This window comes from Schistocerca nitens, chromosome 1, assembly GCF_023898315.1.
Source record: "Schistocerca nitens isolate TAMUIC-IGC-003100 chromosome 1, iqSchNite1.1, whole genome shotgun sequence".
In the NCBI taxonomy this organism is placed as follows: Eukaryota; Metazoa; Arthropoda; class Insecta; order Orthoptera; family Acrididae; genus Schistocerca; species Schistocerca nitens.
The window spans coordinates 112,630,263-112,644,800 of record NC_064614.1 but is presented as its reverse complement, the minus strand read 5'-3'; the positions used below and the strand labels follow the sequence as shown (position 1 = coordinate 112,644,800).

At 39.0% G+C, this 14,538-nt stretch overlaps 1 protein-coding gene across 1 annotated transcript in view; it reads left to right on the top strand.

The window, feature by feature from the left end:
• Nucleotides 1-14,538, top strand: part of LOC126256592 (serine-rich adhesin for platelets-like) — a 529,214-nt gene that overhangs the window by 492,506 nt on the left and 22,170 nt on the right. Inside the window, exons 9-10 of the mRNA XM_049955534.1 lie at nt 2,909-3,120; nt 7,512-7,845. Of these exons, the coding sequence (XP_049811491.1) occupies nt 2,909-3,120; nt 7,512-7,845 (546 nt within the window). The remainder of the gene's footprint in view (nt 1-2,908; nt 3,121-7,511; nt 7,846-14,538) is intronic.

Below are 14,538 nucleotides of genomic sequence, written 5' to 3'. Positions count from 1 at the left end.
TTTGTGCTAATCATTCCATTGCAAAATACTGCCCACTGGCAGGGTTTTTGAAACATTTATTTCCCAGCAGGTGCTTGGAAACATCTGCCTCTCTGAGAAAATTGCTTGCCCTTGAGCCAGCCTCTTAGGTCTCCCCCACAACCCATTTAGGAGGATTAGGGAAAGACCAGTCCATCACCTCAAGACTGAAGAAACTTCCTTCTGGCAAGTACTTGTGTATGCCACATTGCGACAGCTACGCCAACAAAGGTCACTGATTACTTACTCCAGTCTCAAATATTTTTTCATTTGGCTATTTTTTATTATTTATTGTATCATTATACTTTAATTTTGTTAGCTCCTTAAATTTGATACATGGATATATTTTTGCTGTTGTGTAAAGTTACTGCCACATGCCACACTTGTCCAGCATCATGTACTGTCCTTCAGCATTCCCTTTTTCATAATTTATTTTTTTTGTATCATGTACACTCTTCATTTTTTGTTGTAACAACTTGCAGCACACTCCAAGTTCAAGAATAGTTTTTTTACCTAATTTTACTTTTTACTCAATTTTACATAAGTATTTGTCAAGTATGTGTACAGTAGCGACACCTGACAAGTTTGTCACAACTTTTTTGTTTGTCTTATCAGCCTCGCACTTTGTTGCGAACAGTATGGCTGTTCACAAGAAGTTTCTCATTACACTGTGGCCTAGTTGGCACTACATCAAAGCTGTTTGATGATGCCATGCTAACCTTATTTACATAATATTGACAATGCCACTTTGACTTAATCATATTAGGATAGAATAAGGTTCTATATATTTATGAAAGGTGTTATAGTCACACACACACACACACACACACACACACACACACACACACACACAGGGGGTCTCCCAAAAAAGAAAGGAAAACACATGACAAGCTTTAGGGACAAATTCTTTACACCAAAAAACGGCTAGTAAACATGAGCTCTAAAATGCATAGCTTAAGAACTATGAGCACTTGTTTATCTGTGATATTATCAAATACATCCCTTCTTCTTGAGGCTCTTTGCTTTCCATATTTTGGTAATAGGTAGTATGGACCAAAAAAGCTATGAGCACTTGTTCAGTAGAAGAGATGTATTTCACACTAGTGAAGATGAACAAGTGCTCATAGCTCATAAAGTATGCATTTTAGATCACATACACACACACACTCACTCACTCTATGCTTTGCAATTGCTAACTACGTATGGAAATTGGATATACATCCTAATGTCCTTCTCCCCCCTCCCTCTCTCTATCCCTCTCTTGGCTCCTCCCTTCGTCCATCTCCCCTTCCTCCTCTCCCGTCTCTGTCTGTAACCTTCCCCCCACTCACTGTACATCCGACACTCTATCTCCTCCTCCCTCATCTCTCTGTCCACTTCCTTATGTTTATCTCATCCTCCATTCTCTGTCCGTTTCCTCCTCCCCCTCCCTCTCTCTGATCTTAAATGGAACCTTCTTCAGGAACAGAAGTCAAAAAGAATGTGTTAAATGGTTGGAATCATTAGTACACAGGTATGAGAGAGACCTTTCCACTTACTGGATCTGCGAGGATAGTAGTTTTAATGACAGTATTTCACAAAGTTTTAATCTACATACAGGTAGGATTATAATGTTAGCCATAAATACAACTTTTCTGTTTTCTGTTAAAAAAAGACTCCAAAAAAGGAAACAAACACACACACATTTTCACAGCACAGCTTTCTCACAGGCAGTTCACCAGAAAGTGTTTAGTTCAACATATTTACATTTCCAGTGGTTTATAATCTGTATTACCTTCTCTGTCAGTCAGCTGGTCAAGAATGGATTCATCCAACTGATTTTCTGTTGAATTTGTGTGAATTGAAATGAAACAGTTTCAGTAAGGTTATGAATTTATTGAAATGAAATAAATGAGAACTCATTTTTTGACAATAATTTGTTGGTGCTTCTAATGCAGTCATCACAACACTTTATATCTGAAGAGGAAATGAATAGTGCCAATGGTTTACCAACTCACAAGCATGCCATGTACTGCTGCCTACAGAAAAAACATGGCAATTCAGGGATTATTCCACACACTTCCGAAGACTGGCCTTGCAGTTAATTAGTCATCATCATTGTGGATGTGGGGAAACTAGACACATTTCAATTGAAATAGGAAGTCGCTTGGAATCAGTGGTCTTCTTGGAATTAGAACTTCCTCACCTTTAAACTTTTCTACGATTGTTGTTGCTTCACTGACATTGTTCTTCAGCTTCTTAACAATGAAACTTGTTCCATTGCATAGTTTTGATTGGTTCAGATTGTGCAACATGATTATCACTGAGCCGACCTTGAGCTGCAAATTGTGCAGTGGCACTCCTAGCAAATCTAATGAATTCTGTTGGATAATTGACAACTTCATCTGGAATGGTAATTGAGCCAACCAAATTAAATGAATGCCACTGGCCAGCAATTTCACTCTGAATTTTTATGTTCAATTGTCTATGTCCTTATTTTTTGCTGATAAACTGGCTCGTTCATTTAACTACATTTTTTAAATTTTATTTTTTAATGAAAATATGCTCACATTTCTTTCATTGAGATTTTCATACAAATATGCTATCCCAGTTATCGACTTTTCCAGTGAATTTTCCATAAATTTTCTTTCATACGAACCTTATTCTGACAATTACAAACAAAAAGAAAAAGATTCAGACAAATTGGTAGAGGCTTTCATAACTGACATTGTTCAGACATGCGGCTACTGGACTGAAATCTGACGACGATGTTTTTGTGATTGCACACTGGAATTAAAGTAAAGTTCCTTCCCATAGGCAATAGCCACAAGAAAAACACATAACCATAGCCAGGATATCCACCAACAGCAGCCGTCTTGTCAGTTTTGAGTGAAACTTGTCCCTGTTGCAGGGCTCCACGAGCACAACAACCAGCTCTGCAGGCACCGTCTGCACAACGCTGCAGCTGTCAGAGGGCAGCCCCGCCACGGGGCCAGCTGTGCCCGAGCGCAAGAGCTCACTGCTGGTGGCTGCTGACGTGCATGCGGACTCCCCCGATTCGGGCCACAACACCTCCAGCTCACCAGCGCAATCTGCCAGCCCGCCCGGCACCCTTACTGTCAGGTATGGCTTCTCACACCTCCCCCACTTTGGCACCCTCCAGTTCCGGTAGGTTTTCCTGGTGAAACTAAAATAATATCTATTTCAGTAAGTTCTTCCATTTTGAGTGCCCCAGCCACAAGTTTGCTGAAAGACAATCCGTTATTTAAGTTTTCTTTTATTGATGGTGCTATTGCAAACTCCGTCATTTGCTTAATTGGGGGTGGGGAATTCTGAGAATGCACTTAAATGGATAGTTTTTTGAAAGGGCTGGACCTGCATCTTTCCCCAGTCCCAGATTGAGCTCAGTCTCTGGGGACCTCGTTGTTGGCGAGATGTGAAACCCTAATCTCCCCTCACACTAACAGCCTGCTCCTTCTATCCCGCAGAAATTTGTCACTTTCTTAGAAAACAGTTCCATTTCCCACCAAGGCTGTTATAGTCACCATCATTTATACCATACAATCAGCTGATTTTGGCAATATGCCATACTCAAGTGCTATTTCTATCATAGTAATTTTATATCTTCATCTTGTATGGTTGTAAACAGATGTGCATATGGTATTTAAATGTACACTTCAAGGAGAAACTTTTTCTGCACTCAAAAATTGATAGCAGTCTATAATGTCTTAGTTATTTCAAAAAATACAAGTTAGTTTTGAAATGTGTCATAAAAGATGCAAAAATTAATCGAATAAAAGTAAGTCCATGTGGAAAGCTGTGCAGGATCTTATGGTAAAAAAGACACTCACAAAAAAATTGTGATATCGCATGATGCAAGAATGTCACTGACCCTAGGGCAGTTGCAAACAACTTCAATTCTTATTATGCAACTGTTGCTGGAAAATTAGTGAAGGAAAAATTTGGTAATCCACCTAATACAACATTGAAAGAACTTTCATCCATTGAAATAAATAATATATCCATGTTCCTCAGTCCAATAGGACCAACAGAACTCCCAAATACCATTAATTCACCGAAAAATAATTATTCAACTGGTACTGATGATATTCCAAATTATATTATAAAAATAACAGCAAGACACATACTCTCTCCTTTATTAGATGTATGCAATTCATCCTTATCACGTGGTGTCTTCCCACAGAACTGAAAATGGCAAGAGTAATACCCTTATATAAAAAAGTTGATGACTTGTGTCACTACTGTCAGGGTTTATGAAAATTATTGAAAAAGTGTTCCTTTCACAACTAACTACATTCTTCAACAAGAATAATATTATTTCTGGATGTCAACATGGCTTCAGATCACAGGGATCAAATGAAACAACCACTTTCAATCTGTTAAATCATATCTTAAATGCAGTGGACAACAACAGAAAAACTCAGGTTTATTCTTGGACCTAACAAAAGCTTTTGATGTGATTGACCATTCTGTGCTCCCAAGAAAGCTCGAATGGTATGGTGTAAGAGGCGTGTCAAATCAGTGGATTAAATCATTTTTGGAGTATCGCTCTCAGGTAATTAAAATTAGGTATGTGGAAGGAAATGATCTCCAGGTACACCTTTCAGAACCATGTGGGCTAAGTCGAGGAGTTCCACAGGGCTCTATTTTAGGTCCCTTTCTTTTTTTGGTATACATTAATGATTTTGCATTACACATTAGGGATTTTGAACCTGTTTTTGCAGATGACACCAGTCTATTGATTGAACGAAATAAAGAAGAAAATCTTACTGCATCTGCAAAAGATATTACAAAAGAAGTGTCTGAATGGTTTACCAGAAACAGGCTAATAGTTAATCCAAGAAATCAGTACTCATAAATTTCCAAACAAATCAAAACAAAAATCCAGCACAGTCAGTAATATGTATAGATACCAAAAACATTAGTGTCATCACTGAAACTAAATTTCTTGGGATTTATACTCAGGAAAAACTTAAATGGAGCTCTCATCACACACCCCTAATTTCAAAACCCAAAAATGAACTAAGCAGTAGGAATTCTTTGTAACAATACTAGTGCAGAAGCTGTATGGGCTGTGTACTTTGCTTGTGTACATTCAGTAGCAGAGTACAGTATCATTTTCTGGGGATATGTATACCAAGCCATAACAGTTTGCAGGAAACAAAAGACAATTATACGAATAATGAAACAAACGAGCAACAGAAACCTTTCTTTAAAGATCTAAAGATATTACCCCTTCCCTTAATTTATATACTGGAAGTAGTCATGCATGTCAGAAAAAAGAATATTGAGAAAAGAGAACTTTTTTCCTCAAAACAAAAGTGTCCGTGATTACAGTACCAGGTCAGACAGTTACATACATGTTAGTAATTGTAACACCACATTATGCCAAAAAGATGTATATCATGCAGGAACAAAGCTATACGACAGACTGCCAAGACATTTAAAATATCTTCCTGAATTACAGGGCTTTAAAAAGTTTGTGACAGCCTATCTTCTGAAAAACTGCTGCTACTCAGTCTCAAGAAAAAATTGTAATTTGCATCTTTAATTGTAGAAATAAGTTATAAATAAACAGTATATAATAAAATGTGTAATTATTAACTTCATAGATCCACTTTGTTATAAAAATTTAAATGATGTATGTTTGATATTTGTAACAACAGATAAAAAGGTTTTCTGTCCAATGCCCTGTGTACTGAAAAAGAGATTTATGTGGACAAATAAATAAATAAATAAATAAATAAATAAACACACACACACACACAGTGTACACAGCAGCAACACAGGTGTATATTCCTATGTGCAAACAATCACAGCGGTCACAAATGGCATCCTGTGATAGATTGTTTCAAGCGGTGAATAAGTTCTCACTTAATGTGTTCAATTAGTGAGAGATCTGGTGATTTTGTTGGCCATGGCAATTTTTGTACACCCTGAAGAGCATGTTGCATCACAGCACAATGATGTGCATTGTCCTGCTGAAAAAGCATATTACCTTCCTTCCAAAGAAATGGCAGTAGCATGAGGATAACAGCCTGTGCAATCTATTGGGCACTCGTTACTTTACCCTGCAGAAATATCAAATGTGATCACGAGTTGTAATTGTTCCCCCCCCCCCCCCCCCCACACACACACACACACACCATGAAACTCTGGGATGGAACCTGAATGTTGTGGGCAAATGCACTCTGGAACAGGCCACCCATCAGGTCTTCCCCATACATGTGTGCGTCCATCATTCGCATACAGACAGAACCTACTCTCATCACTAAAGACAACAAGAATGCCACTCCATTCTCTAGTCAACTCTTTCACTGCACCAGTGTAGCCATGTGTGGTTGGGATGTGGTGCCAGTGGTAGTCTGTCCAAAGGCACATATGATCTAAACCTACTGCAAGCAGATGGTTTCCATTGAACTTCAATGGCACAGCAGATGCAGCATGTGCTCAGATTTCATCCCTGGATGATGTGCAGTCAGCCAGCACAACTCATACTGTGTGTGATCTTGATGTACGTCTGTACTATGTAGACGTACAGAACCTGGTCTACAGGTGTGGGAATGTTCCACAGACCACTGCTGAAAGCAGCAACACACTAGTGATACATTGTTCCCATCATGTGCAGCAATCAATCAATATGTCCATCCAGCTTGCCACAAGCCCACTGCAATCAATACATCCATCCAGCTTCCCAGAGACCCACAACAATCACTGCATCCATCCAGCTTCCCACAGGCCCGCAATGCAACCTGTTTAAATGGCTAAAGCTGTTCAGCAGGAGTACTCAGTCATTGGTGGGACATAGCTGTACCCTAGAATGATTCTTGCAAACGCTGTTCACCTCTATAAGTCAGGACAGTTACTGCCTGCAGAATCAAAACAGAGGGTGCACAGATGGGCCTCCTGAGCACCATCTGGTCGCCAGATCGTGACAAATGAATCACTAACGCTACACCCGCTTAGCTTGCACATATTATACACTTGTGCCACTTAAAACAGTCTTTGACAGTGTTGCATTTTTTTCTGGCAGTATATTATCATTGTTATAGTACACACGGATGATGACAACATTCCACACTCCTGAAATATTTTAAATGACAGTATTGTGGCCTACATATGTAAATGTAAAACTCATAATATATCACAAAGAACATTGCTCTACATCTGTTGATTTGTTAAATATGTTGACAAACATAGAATGTTGTTCTCGCACAATTCTGTTACAACATAGTTTATACCTTAAATGACAGATACAAGTCTATTTACACCCACACAGCCCACACAGGGCGACAGTATAAAGTTACCACAATGGGAGGAGCTCTTTAAAATGGGACATTGTCACAATTAGCTCATCGTTTAATATTAACGACAATGATTGTATAACAGCCAAGATGGAAAATGGAATTGTGTTTTGATAAATTTGTGGGTGTACTACCTGATATGAAAAACTTTCCATTTAAGGAAGAAAGAATACACTGCTTTTTCTGCAGGTCACGGTCACGATCATCGGACTGCGACTTCTCTGAGTCTGACCTGGAGGCAGTAGAGCGTGTTGAGCGCATCCGCGTGAAGACAGCCATCAATTCGAGTCGCATCCCATCCATGTGTGTTATCACACCACCACAGTCAGATGATGAGGCAGGCACAGGTGCTTCTGCGCCTTCATCTCCACCCATGCAGCAGCGGGCACCACAGTCAGCCTCTGTGGCCGGCAGGCGGCCAGCTTATGAGAAGCAGCTTAGCTCTGACTCAGAGTCCGACTGGGCCGCTATTGTGCGCAAGGAGCGCAGGCCGCATCTCAACCTCAATGGTGTCATCGGAAAGGTACATTGTCTGAGGCATTGTCCGTCTTTTTACAAACTATACAGTATCTATAAATTGTAATGTAAGCGTGCCATACACAAAATTAATCACCCCCAGAAGATATCATGCTAATACCCTGTACAAAGCTACTACTATTGCAACTTTTAATATGGAGACTTGAGTTTAGGCTTTAATTAGAAACAAACCAAAGGGCTACAACAAATGAGTTATACCAATATTTTTTTCTTGTTTTATTCTGTGTTAGGCTATACAGAACAATTTGGCCTTTAAGTTCAATATATATTTTTTATTTTAGGTTGTATTAAGGACTGTCTGGTTTTGGACATCTTTGCTGGGAACTGTTCACTTTAAAAGATATAGCTCAAAATGCATTTGTGTGATGCTAATGAATCTTTAATAGGTTACTCACACATATATTGGTACTGAATTTTTCAATCACCCAAAAACGTTCTTATCATTTATCTAAAGTCACTTTTTGTCAGCCCAGAATAAACACATACAGAGGGAGTAAGCTTGTTTTGAAGGCCTCTTTCATGGTTGTGAGCAGCTGCAACCACTGTGACCATACAGCGTGATGTGGATTTCATAAAGAGTATTATTAAAGAGTGGTTGTGTCATGTTGGGCTGTGCAATTAGTTGTGGGTGTGGTAGCAGAATCCGTTGCTATATTGCTAGGATTAAGTATAAGAGTTGCAGCTTGGAAGGAATGCAGCATTGCTTGTATGTTCAGACCTTGTTTTGTTGTATAAAAAATCCATTTTGTCTCACCTTTTCTCATGAGGGATTTGGAACTCCAATGGAAGGTTTAAAAATGGTTTGCTTCCATTTAGAAATGTCATACTGTACAATTTTTACAAGAGCTGTTTACATTATTTGCACATTTTTAAAGTACTTATATCTACTGATATTCTTCATTTGAAAAATCACAATGTTTTGATGAATCAGAAGCACTATCATTCGTGTTGATTATGACTGGCTTGATATTAGGAACATTTACAGACAGTTCATCTTTCTCCTGGTAGTTGTCTTCAATTTTTCTGGCATGCTTAATACACTTTTCCCAGAGTTCTCGAGTTACAGCAATTAAGGCTTCTTGGCATAAAGTGTTAAATGCTCTGATACTTCTATTGTTTCCTAAAGTGTTAGCCATATTCATTTTTGCTGTTTGTCCCTGTACTTAAGCCCATATGATCTCAATTGCATTGAGACAATGGCAACCAAACAAGTTTTATGTCTGGTCAAAGTTGTTTAGTTATTTGTTACAGTTTCTTTACTGGTGTATGAAAATAAGGCCTGAATAGTAGTATTAGATCTGCCTTACTCAATTTGCTAAAATCATCAACTACGGGCGGCAGAGAAATACTCATTGATGCTATCCAAGATATGGTTCCATCTTTCAGCCATGACATACTCAGGTTTTTAGTTCAAGAATTGGCTACTGCATGGTACAGCACCTGATGTATAATGGTGGCTGACCTCTGAGGCAATAAACTGAGGACTGTCTTCAACCATTCCTCATAATCAGCTGTGTTCACTCCGTTGTGGTAATCTCCAGTTCCTTTCTTCCCATTGAAACAAAGTTCTGCACTGGCAGAAAATCCTTCTTCATTTCCAGTGTGTAAAATTGTGATGTGTTTCCCAGTTCCACGCCATCCACGAATTTAATGGATGTGTACTTGGTATTGATTATAGTTCTCAAAGCTAGATTCTACAGAATCAACAATGTTTTCATGTCACCCATGCTTTACTGTATTATTCTGTCCACATCAGGTCTTGTCTGTAAAGGAGATCTTGGTGCCCTGTGTTTGTAGCTTTCTTTGAAATGGAATCCTAGGTTTTTAACTACTCTCAAATGCGTAGAGATCGACATATCAGGAAGATCTGCAGTATTTTCTATCAGTTTCAGGTGGAGGTTGTTAATCTGGGGGAATATTTTATTTATGTAAAAAATGTGAAAAGTTCTTCATATTGTGCAAAAAGTAAAATCACTGAGTTGGACTTTCAGACACTGTGGAGAAACAGACTGGTTTTTCTTGACCTGAGTGATGTACTTTCATCATTCTCCTTTGAAGCAGCCCCTACTCTCTTCACTGATGACAGTGATGTATCAAGACAGTGTAGCACTTTCTGATACACGGGAAACCTACTGTCGTCCTGCTTTTCCTTTCTCATTTAGAAAGAAGTAAATAGCACTTGAAACCATTGCAAGTTCACCCACTGACAACAGTGGTCTCAGGGGCATCTTGATACAATGTAGCTACCATGACGAAGTCAGTTATATACTAATAACAGCATGCAGACAAAGCAAGGTCAAAGGCATTTCATCTACCAACTACTCGGGGGTAGGTAACAGTACATGGCAACCAATGCTGCCCTCAGTTTTACAGCCATGTGTGCTGCTAATCTAATGGTCCTACACACTCATAAACATTCTTCAAAATTACTCTTTATAAGATTCGTATAACACTGCTTGGTCACAGTGGTTGTAGCTGCTTACAACTATGTAAGAGAACTTTAAAACAGATGCTTTCTGTTACATGCTTTCAGTCATATGTTTATCCAGGGATGAGTAAAAGTTACTTTAGAAAAATGATAAGAACTTCTATTTGGTTGATTGATAAGTTCTGTAACTTGATATTTCCACTTCCAATATGTGTGCATACACAAGGGTAAGTCAATTATTATCCACAAAGTAGTTATAAAATTTTATTGTAATCAAACAGGAAACTAACAAGAACATCATTTTTTGACATAGGCTCCTTGTGTTTCAATGCACTTGGTCCATCATTGTAGAAGCTTCCTGATACCCTCATAAAAGAAGGTTCTCAGTTGAGATGCTTCATCTGAGGCAAATCGACGGCCCCTTAATGCCTGTTCGAGTGGACCAAACAAGGGCAAGATTGGGACTATATGGAGGATGATCCAGTGTTTCAAATATGAGTTTCTGGAGTGTTTCAGCAGTGTGGGCATCAGTATGTGGACGGGCATTGTTGTGCAACAACACAACAACTTTTGACAGCAATCCTAATACCACAGTACTACCAAAATAAACAAAAATATAACTATATTGTGGATAATAATTGACTTATCGTCATAACTATTAAAATATCGTTCACATCGGACAAATACATTTCAAGCTTTTAAAGTGAAAAGTTACTAGTGAAGATGCCCAAAGCCAAACAATCCTTACTACAATCTAAAATGAAAAATATATATTGCACTTGAAAACAAAACTGCTCCACATAGCCTAATGCAGAATAAAACAAGACAAATATTGGTATAACTCATTTAGTGATAGGTCATTTGGTTCACTTGTAATTGTAAGCATAAACACAGGTCTCCATAATAAAAAAAATCTGATAATAGTCTTAATGGTGGCCTCAATTCGGTGAGGAAAAGAGCCCACAAGTTTCTTCAGGTATACAATTGCTTATTATTAGATCCTGTCACGGTGTTTATTACTACATTTCATTCTTGTTCAAAACAGCCCCAAACATTTTGTATGGAATTAATATGTGGTCATGTACGGGGAAGTCAAGGTGCAATAGGCTGCCCAAGTGTTAGTTAAAGCAGGAATGTCTGCGTAGAGTCCTTTGAACGCTGCTGTTGTCATCTTGGAAGGCAGAAGTGTACTACGTATACTTTACATAAAGATATAAAAGGAAGGGCAATCATTGATCACAGAGAAGAAGTAAACATGTTGGGTCATTTTCAGAGTAACCTGAATAAATGAGCCCAAGTCACGGTATGATAACTACACGAAAACACGCAGAACCACATCCAACCCGAACTACACCCTCCACACACTGCAGGTTGAACACCTCATTTGGTCTTTTGTGCACTCATCATTTGGGGGGTGGGGGCCATTTGCAGCTTTACATGCTGATTGAATAATGGCCTTTTACGAGGTCAAATATCCATTGCATACAGCTCCCTCTCCATTGTTCATTTGGAAACTGATAGAGATGAATACAGAAGCAGTTCCTTTCAGGTTTGAAACCAATTGTCATTGACAAGGCATGACATTCATCTGCTGTCTCTGTTGGTCAAATTCTTGTTATGACCATTGTTCTTATGGCATGTTTTGTGGCTACAAGTGGTACACCATTCCCTGTATACTCATTCGACAGTCTGAACTACTACACCAGCAAGTTGGGCAACTACATTCACCGTGTGGTTATAGACATGTCCAACAAGTGATAGCTTCTTTCTGTCATGTCTTGATGTCAACCCATCTTACTCTGCTGATTCCATACTATTCCCAGCTACACCATGGGATCATCATTTTGGTTGATGGTAATGTAACTGGAAGAAGTAGGCTTTGTCCTGCTTGGAGTTGATATTTTCCTGATGTTTGTGTGGTCTTCAATCCAAAGAGGGCTCTCTATACAAGTTAAGTCCAGTGCAAGTATTTTTGTGTCTGCATAATGACATGAACATCATTTCTCCCCTTCCCGTGTTACATTCACGAATGGTACAAGGATGACTGTCAATGAACCTCCGTATGAGCTCTAATTTCTCTGATTATCTCATTGTGGTCATTTCATGAATCATAAATGGGAGGAAGTAATATGTTGCCTGACTAATCTTGGAATGTATACTCTTGAAATTTAAACAGTAAACCTCTCCGTACTGCATAACAACTTTCCATCTGCCACTGTAGTTTGTTTAGCATCTCCATAATGCACACTCACACCAACTACACAATCCTGTGAAAAAAGCTGCTGATCTTTTGATCTGATGGAATTTCAGTTTCCTCTAGATGTACGAGTCTCAACTTTACCTGAGGTACAGGAGGATTTCTCCATTACGTACAAAGCTGGGGTGCTATTCCACTACCAGAGAACCTCAGCAATCCTGACTATGTAAAAAGAGGGAAATGGGCTGAAGGTGTGAACTGAAATTTGTGTTAGGGAGGGCATTGGACCAGGGTAGTCCATGCAGTTGTGTTGGCCATACTGGTACAGTGATGTAACACTTAGCACCTCTGCCTAGTAAGCAGGAGACCCGCATTCAAGTCCTGTCTGTGGCACAAATTTTAAATCATTTCTTCAGCTTCTATCATTATGCTGATCTTCATTTGATCTTCTATCTTTTCTATTAAACAAGGTTGTCGTTGGTGGGAGGGGGGTTCATGACACACCCAAGAATGGTTTTTATGTCTATCATTTTCCAAATTCCTCAGGTAACGTTCAGAGGATAAAATAGCCTGAAAATTAAGAGGATTGAAAATTGCAAGGATTTCAAAAATTACAAGGTTTGTTTTACTCAGGATACTTCCGAGTGTGTTGGTCACATGGGTGGGCTTGTGTCCTGACTGCCTTGAGAACCTGCAGCCAGGCAAGGCCTGCATTACAAGCTGAGCATAGCTGCTGCTGACAGCAAATCAGACCTGCTTCAAGAACCTATAGGCAGAACTTGAAAACCGTAGGAAGATGAGTAAGTCCATACAAAAAGGGATCTTTGCTGCCCCCCCCTCTCCCATTAAGAAAAAAATAATGTTAAGTCTAAAATCCCGATCATAGGTGGAAATGACTGAAAGGAACAGTTTTCCCTTCATTCACGTGTTTGCACAGCTGTAGTCTGCAAATCTATGCTCACACTCGTACTGCTAAGTCAAATACTGACAATGGCGAATGCACACTTCTGTTTTATATTTCATCAATTTTGGTATTGTCAGAGTTGTGCAAGTTTGTTGCTATTATAATTCTCAAATTTGTGAACTAATTCTTTTCTGATGCTGAAGTGCAGCAGCAGGTGTTTGCGTAGTCGCAATGGCAACAGTGTGAATGCCTGACTAATCTGGCCTTGTACCAACAACCGGCTTTGCTGTGCTGCCACCGTGAACAGCTAAAATCTAACTGGAAACTACAGCCACAATTTTTCCATTTTTCCCGGGCGCATACAGTGATGACGGCATCCTTTTGGGTAAAATATTCCAGAGGTAAAAATAGTCGGTCATTTGGATCTCCGGGCAGGGACAAATTGGAAGGATGTCATGATCAGGAGAAACAGAACTGGCATTCTATGAGTTGGGGCATGGAATGTTAGATCCCTTAAGATCAGGAGAAACAGAACTGGCATTCTATGAGTTGGAGCATGGAATGTTAGATCCCTTAACCCTCGTCTATGTATCAAGCTTGCCAAGCACAAGTAACACTGTTTTGTACTGTTCCATTGTTGTTTTCAGTTGGGAGTCCATCTCTATTCCTTCATTTTTGTTTCATCTAACACTGTGATAAGTTGTGTTGTCATACACACAAGTGAGCAGCAGTAATATGAGATAAACAGCAAACTAGGTAAGAAAAAAATTATGATCTGTGTAAAAAAAATTACCCACATTCTGAGCTAGCAGCACAATCCCTCTTTCAGGCAATTTACTATGAGATAATTAGTAATCGAATATTTGGTTGGCTGGGATATAATGCAACTGTGCTGTTTAATCCTATGAGTGAGTAATTACTGTGTCGTGACACTTGGACACAGCAACAGAGTGATACAATGAAAGTTTATTTTATTGTTGTTTAGTTAAACAGTGATTAGCTCATATAATGTAAGTTTATTTTTATCATTATTTAATTAAACTAAGATTAAATTGTGATACTGGTCACAAATGTTTCCCTTGGTAACATAGAGACAGCTGTTCTTGGCATGTGTACAAAGTACGCCATGTGCCCAGTCGTGTTATAAAAA